This window comes from Diadema antillarum, unplaced genomic scaffold (genome assembly GCF_040938485.1).
Source record: "Diadema antillarum isolate AM-2024a unplaced genomic scaffold, OU_Dant_1.0 seq00000925_RagTag, whole genome shotgun sequence".
Classification (NCBI taxonomy): Eukaryota; Metazoa; Echinodermata; class Echinoidea; order Diadematoida; family Diadematidae; genus Diadema; species Diadema antillarum.
This window is the reverse complement of record NW_027271776.1, coordinates 121,739-128,637: the sequence shown is the minus strand read 5'-3', so window position 1 is coordinate 128,637 and position 6,899 is coordinate 121,739. Positions and strand designations below refer to the sequence as shown.

Genomic DNA, 6,899 nt, shown 5'->3' with positions numbered 1-6,899 from the left:
AATCCCGACATTGCTGTTTTGTTGCTTGTGTTTGGGGTTGGTGTTGTTGTTGTGTGCTTTTTTACTATCTGTTGCTAAGTGACGAAGCTAAATAGACGACTTCAGAGGCGCCGAAATGGGTTAATGGCCCGAAGTGATCTGGTCTCACATCTCCGATGGTTGCCATGATCACGGTGGGCGGAGAAGAGTGAAGGAGATTGCTCTTTCGGGCTTGATAGCAGAGCTGCCGTAAAGCTGATTCTGCCGGCTTCTGAATTATGACGAACGAGGGAGAAGCCGGACGTCCCACCTCAGCCGTGTGGCAGGTTGCCTTTATATCGTGACATTACCTGACGAATAAGAATTTACGGCGAAAGCGGAGGGTGACCGGCGTTCAAGAAGCTGTGACGTACAAGCTCATCTACTCTCGCTCAGCCCTTGTTGACGAAAAAATGTTATTTTGGCATTGTCATGGAGACTAAGATTTGACTGTAGCCATGTGTTAAGCTCTGCGTCTTCTTTGCTGTACATGACATTGTGTTGGACGTTCAGGAAGTCTTAAATTTCCGGGGGGGGGGGGGTGACAAACGTTTGTGTGAGCAGTCTTTACAAAATAGTGATATGATAGATCCTGCTAAAATGATTGGGGGAGAGCTTTCTGATCAGTCCTATATTTTGCCTAATGGCCCAACTTTACTTTTACCGGTCGTTAGAGTACTAATGGCGCGTATTGTTGTGGCATAGGCCCAATGGGCACGAACTACATTTGTTCAGCGCGCACGTATACTATATGTTTTACTATGTGATGTGTCATAATTCGACACACTGGTTCCGGCGGTCAAAGAATAAAGGCTTCACCGCTGGTGTTCCCACGTTATAATCACAAAATATGTCTACTGTGGTTTATTAGTCCAGTGTCAAGTTATCATCAAACCTCGAAGTACAACAAGTATCAACAACCACTCGTCAGCATTGCCTGTTTATTACAATGCATTGTTGTTGTTTCTGTGTGCGGTTCAGTTCGGTACAGTGCGGTACAGATAATGTACATTATTTGGTCGGGCGTTTTGTAAACTTATCCAGCCTCCGTAACTTTTGAACTGTCCAAAATACCCATGGCTTCGCCTCGTGTGTTTCCGACTGTTCCAAAGTTACTATCGAGTGGATAATTCTCACTAATGCCCTCTGTAATGTGCTATCTCTTTATAATGTATGCGCATAAACCAGTAGTTTCGGTGTGTAATTTTCATGAACTATCACAAATTTACTCTCCGCCATAAACTTGCCAATACGTGAAAGAAAAGAAAAATTGCAGTCCGTGTACACTGGGACGATATCCACTGCTGGCCCAATGCCCAGTCTGTGATTCTCATAGTCTGTGACTCTCTTACTGTGAAGAAGTCCGTGGCTCTAGGCCCGTAGAGACCAACATAGTCAATTTTGTGACTTAAAGGGACTATACAGTGTAAATACATATGGACTTGCATTGATTCATGATTCCCCGACAATCACTTACTAGTATGTTGCCAAATGAATATCTATCTAATATATGTGTCAAATAATTTGTAAAACTCTAATACAACCACAAAAACCCCTTCCAAAGCAACATTTTGCCATTGACACCGTCTGTCTATATTGTTGTATATAAATGTCAATATGGTTAAAAAAAAACAGTGAAATGCGCTTTTCTGTAGTCCTAACATAACTTCTATGTTTTCCTCCATTGCCATGGTTACATGGAAACATGCAAGGTAATGCTCAGCCAAGGGAACGGTGCATTCCAATGTCTTTTGTTAATCATATATATTAGTACTTTAGCAATGATTGGCAGATGAGGTCTTGGTTTGGAAGATTTTTCTGGGCATGTCCAAGAAATTTAAAGAAAAGTAGTAGAAAAATTCGTTGTAAAACGTCTGGCACATAATTATGAAACCAATTCATTTGGTTACGTAAGTGATCTTGAGGGTATCATAAATCAACACAATGCAAAATGCGTCTTTATTGCAAGTTCTTTAAAATGGCGTCCCTCGACCTAAAAAAAAAAATAAAAAAAAAATCTCTTCTGCCGAAAGCACAGTTAAAGTATTTATAGTTGATAAAGTGTATTAGAGAATCGCCATATTTGTAAGTATATCCAGATTGCATTAATAAATGAACTTATATATATATATACATATATATATATATATATATATATATATATATATATATATGTCTGTGTGTGTGTGATTAATAATATCATTATTATATACACTCAGCAAAAAAAGAAAGTAAACACTTTTTCGAGGTCATATTTTTTATAGAAAATTTTAATGAAAATCAATGTATTATATACCATATTGAAGGTAATTTAATTGGCTATTAAGCTCATAGGTTAATTAAAAAGAAAACTTTATGCATGAGTGAGCACATTCGTTTTCGTATTCCAAGGCACAAAATTAAAAATGGCAAAAATAGACATGTTCTCTTTCATTTGCAAATGTCCTTCACGACAACGTTGACAACAAAAGACCAGCTTAACACAATAAGAGATATGAATGAAATAGCAAAAACAAGTTTCCTTTCTCTTTATGTTTTCAAAACCTCTAAGAAAAGCAAAGTGGGAAACTAAAGGGGAAAATAAGAACTTTCCGTAAAGTCAAACTTCAAATGACATATAGGGGATAATATAAGCATACAGATTATTAAATAAGCAGAATTTCTTTATTTACTTATTTTAATCTAGTGGTTTAAGAATTCATGAGACAAATTCAAGAACAAAACAACATTTACAATTTCCTAATTTGAAAAAAGCCCCTCAGATTTCTACTATTACTTCTTCTCTAATTTCATTTGAATTTAGATTTGACATAAGATTCTTCATTTTCCTCCATAATTTTAGCCTTTATTGATCATTTTGGGCTTTAAAGATATAATAGAGATCAAAGGTTTATTTTTGCAAAGGTTTTTTTTTTCGTTTCGTGTGAAATTTTTTTTTTGTTCTTATTGTTCTATGGGAGAGCACATACACATGAATGAAACTTGTTCAGTTTTGCAATTTTTACTTTTGTGCCCTGGAAGAGAAAAACAAAGGTGTTCACTCATGCGTTAAGTTTCCCTTTTTGTTGACATACCAGGTTGATAGCCAATTGAATTACCTTTAATATGGTATATAATACTTTAGTTTTCAGCCAAATATTCTATGAGAAATATAAACTTGAAAAAGCGTTTACTTTCTTTTTTCGCTGAGTGTATGGTATATAACATATACAAGCTTGAGAGCTACTTCTCGCAAAGAGCAGACTACAAACTGGAAAACAAGCGCATGATACTGCGTGTCTGTTGCATTTTGAAGGGATAAAGAAAACAGGGAACGCAAGAATACTATAGTAACATAAAATAGCACTGTAGCACAACTGTAAAACAACAACAACAGATAAAGGGAGACCCCCCCCCCCCGAGGTTTTTTGTGTGTGTGTGTGTGTCTCCTTCTGCTGTCACTTCCTTTTCTCTTCGCCTGGTTCAGTTCATCACATTGATTGAGTGACTGCAAAGCATTTGAAAGAGCATACGTGGTAATGAGATAACACGATAATAAAACACGATGCGACACAATGGAATGTTTTCATGTAAGCATCACAGGATGTCTTCTCTTTTTACACTGCGCAATCTAAGAAAAAAAATATGATGTGAGATGAAAAGAATAATTATATGACTTCACATAGTTTTCGTTTGAATTGAATTAAGATAAGAGGGCAGAAGCTATTTGGAGCTCTCTGTAAAGAAAAAGGCTGTTTTGAAATATTTGATTGAGAAATTATAGTTGGTGTGCATATAAGGTGGTATATTCGATTCAATTCAATTTTGAGGCTACCGCTTTTATCCATTTAATATCTGACAACAACAACAACAACAAACACTTCTTGTAGGGTTTGAAGTTTGAAGTTTGAAGTTTTATTAGCAACAACATTTTGAACATGTACATATAAGAATCATAACACAATTGTATCTACATACATATGTGAAAAAATATACTTATCTGTTACTCCTTTACAATAACATGATTAAATGATATTTGAGAGTTCAATATGATACATGTAGCATAATTCTACAAAGTTGTTGTTGTTAACAAGGAAACCAAAAGTTAGCACAAGTGCTAGTCGAGATTGGTCACCTTGATCTTCATACTAAAAGCTAAATACAAAACAAAAATTATTACATGGTTAGTTGAAATGACTGTGAATATTTATACAATGTACATCATTCATTTTCTAACATAGAAAACTAATACGTTGTAATACTTGATACAGTATAATATCTATTAGAGTAGGAAATCTGCAAGGCATTTACGAAATGTAGATCTTTTGCTTTGTTCACGCATTTCTCGTGGCAATGTGTTCCAAAGTTTTGGTCCTAAGTACGAAATCGAAAATTGTCCCTGTGTGGTTCTAAATTTTGCAGTGCTCTTACGATGCAACATTGTGCACAAACTTAATTGTCACATGTCTTAACGTTTGTAATCAAGAACTACATGTCTGTTGATCAAAAATATTTCGCATCACGTGAATGCTCAAAAGTTCTCTTTTCTTGATCGTCTTCTTCGCTGCAGGTCTCGCGAAACACTGGCCCCATTTCGACCATGACAACGTCCTTTGTTGATACATCGCACGGCCTCCTCGTCGCCCAAGATGTCGACAATGTCACGGGTTTCCCCAACTATTCTACGACTTGGCAGCAACCCCCATCCTCACCGGTCAACGTCGCTGTTGTCACCTTCCTCATCATGCAACTCGTTGTCGGCGTGCCCGCGAACATCAGTCTAATCTTCCTCGTGGCTCGGGTTCGTGAGTTGCGTACGACTCCCAACCTCCTTCTCGCCAACCTAGCCGTGGGCGATGTCCTTTTTCTCCTCGCGTGCACACCCGTCACCATCGCGATTCAAATGAATAAGTACTACTCGTCCTTCGAGTTCTGCAGGTTCCAGCATGGTGTCTACTACGTGTCCTTCGCAGTGTCTGCCCTGAGTCTCACCGTGATAAGCGTGGAGAGGTACGGGGCGATCGTCAAGCCATTCACACTACGCAGCGTTCGGGAAAGCCGAAATACTATAGCCATCTGCATTATCATCTGGGTTGTCTCACTCCTCTTGTTTGCAGTTTATCCCATTTACAAGACCAAACCTTGGGGTCTAACCGGTTGTACGGTGGAATACCACAGTCGTGGATTCAAGATTTTCTTTATCGTGCAGCTTACCATGCTGTATCTCGCGCCCGTGTTTCTAATGACAATATTCTACTCCCTGTGCACGAGAGAACTCCTACGCAAGCGAAGAATTCTCGGGAACAGATCATCAGGACGCGGAAGCAGCGACCGTTCTCGGATGCGCGTCGCGTTCAACCTCATGCTCATCACTGTCTTGTTCGCTGCGTGCTGGCTACCCAACTACATATACTGGGCATGGTTCCTTTATGTTGAAAACATGGAGTCGTTCAGTAGTCCCGTTTTCAAACATATCTTGGAAATCAGATCCCTGCTGTATTACATCGCGTCCTGCATAAACCCGATTGTTCTGTATGCGATGAGCTCATCGTTTAGACACCATCTAAATGCGTACATAACGTGTTCAGACAAGAAGACGGGGAGGAAGCGGAACGGGTACGTTGCCCGCTGCGACACACAGAGATCAGTGACTCTTAAGAGCACCCTTAAAATACAGGAGCCATCTACAAGTAATTCAGTCATGTGATTGTACTCTTGATTTGTTCGTTTGTCATACACTGCCCTCATCTCTCCGTTGGTGTGTTGTGACTTCCACCCCACAACTAACCCATCGTATTCGTCATCTATCTCTGCACAAGTGTGTTATATACGAAACCATGCACCCTTCATCGCCTTTTCGACTATTTCTGCCGCAGATACTAACCACCACTCATTCTCCATCTGTTGGTGTTGTACTTTCGTCAGGCGTGACTGGATAGATTGCTGGTGTGTATCTTAACTTTAAAGAATAGAAATGAACTTTCTCTCCCCGGTGAACTAACAGCATTCAAACATTATATTAAATTGTTTTAAGAGGCGGTTCTGAGTTGAGGAGATAATTAATACTATGTCTATGTTTCGCTTCACCCTGTAGGACCTGTGATGCTGAGGCTCTTAGAACTTTTACCCCGAAACTCGGATGATTTTCGCTGCAGTAGAACCATAGCGGAGACCAAGATTTTCGACATCTGATAAGGACAAAGGAATACAGAAATACACCGTTTCCACTGGCACAGTCGAAATCATGTGTTGGTGGCACTCCAACTGACGGGGATTTTATGCAGCTGAGAAAGAAATTCATATTGCAGAAGCAGGAATAACCCCACACTGCTGGGAAGGTGGTTCCGACAGCAAGATGGTTCCGACAGCAAGACCTCAAGTTACATCTCTCCGCATCTTTGCATCTCTCCCGTCTGCTGACAGGACCAACCGACTTCAACCTGCCCTCAACGTCGTTTCTCCACAAGTCTAGCGCTAACGTCAAAGTTTCCGTTGGTTGACATCGATACATGCCACCCTTAAGGCACTGTAAGAAGATTTGTATTCATTAATACCAGTAAACAATAACTATTTTGTATTCACAAGCCTCGATACTCTCTGTGTGATGTAGCATTCCTTCCATATCTATCTGGTAATACGTATATTTCATGACATCGGTATCAACTAGGCCACTAGTAAAATACAATATTATTTTACTTGTAAGTTGAAAGATGTTTCTGTCAGAACTATTTAACAAGCCATGAGGGAAGCAAAACTCTCATCTCTACATTTGGGTCAATAATTGGAAAAGAGTGCCAAAGTTGGTATAAAAGTCTCCGAAATATATCCTTGGCCGGGAAGGGGGGGGGGGGGAGGGCTTCATCCCATCCCCGCCGATTATGGGTCTATAGAGTCACAGTCTC

At 39.5% G+C, this 6,899-nt stretch overlaps 1 protein-coding gene across 2 annotated transcripts; it reads left to right on the top strand.

Annotated features, from left to right (window-relative positions):
* The first annotated feature begins 4,579 nt into the window (after nucleotides 1-4,579).
* LOC139741377 (gastrin-releasing peptide receptor-like) lies at nucleotides 4,580-6,576 on the top strand. 2 transcript variants are annotated; one of them, XR_011711622.1, is made up of 2 exons: nucleotides 4,580-5,943; nucleotides 6,092-6,186. XR_011711622.1 is itself a non-coding variant. In XM_071651959.1 (2 exons), exons 1-2 carry the CDS (start codon nucleotides 4,598-4,600, stop codon nucleotides 6,187-6,189), a joined length of 1,188 nt encoding a protein of 395 aa, XP_071508060.1. In that variant the 5' UTR covers nucleotides 4,580-4,597; the 3' UTR covers nucleotides 6,190-6,576. The 2 variants fall into 2 exon arrangements, 1 of the variants encoding a protein (XP_071508060.1); XM_071651959.1 differs by having other exon boundaries at nucleotides 4,580-5,687; nucleotides 6,092-6,576.
* Nucleotides 6,577-6,899: the final 323 nt, after the last annotated feature.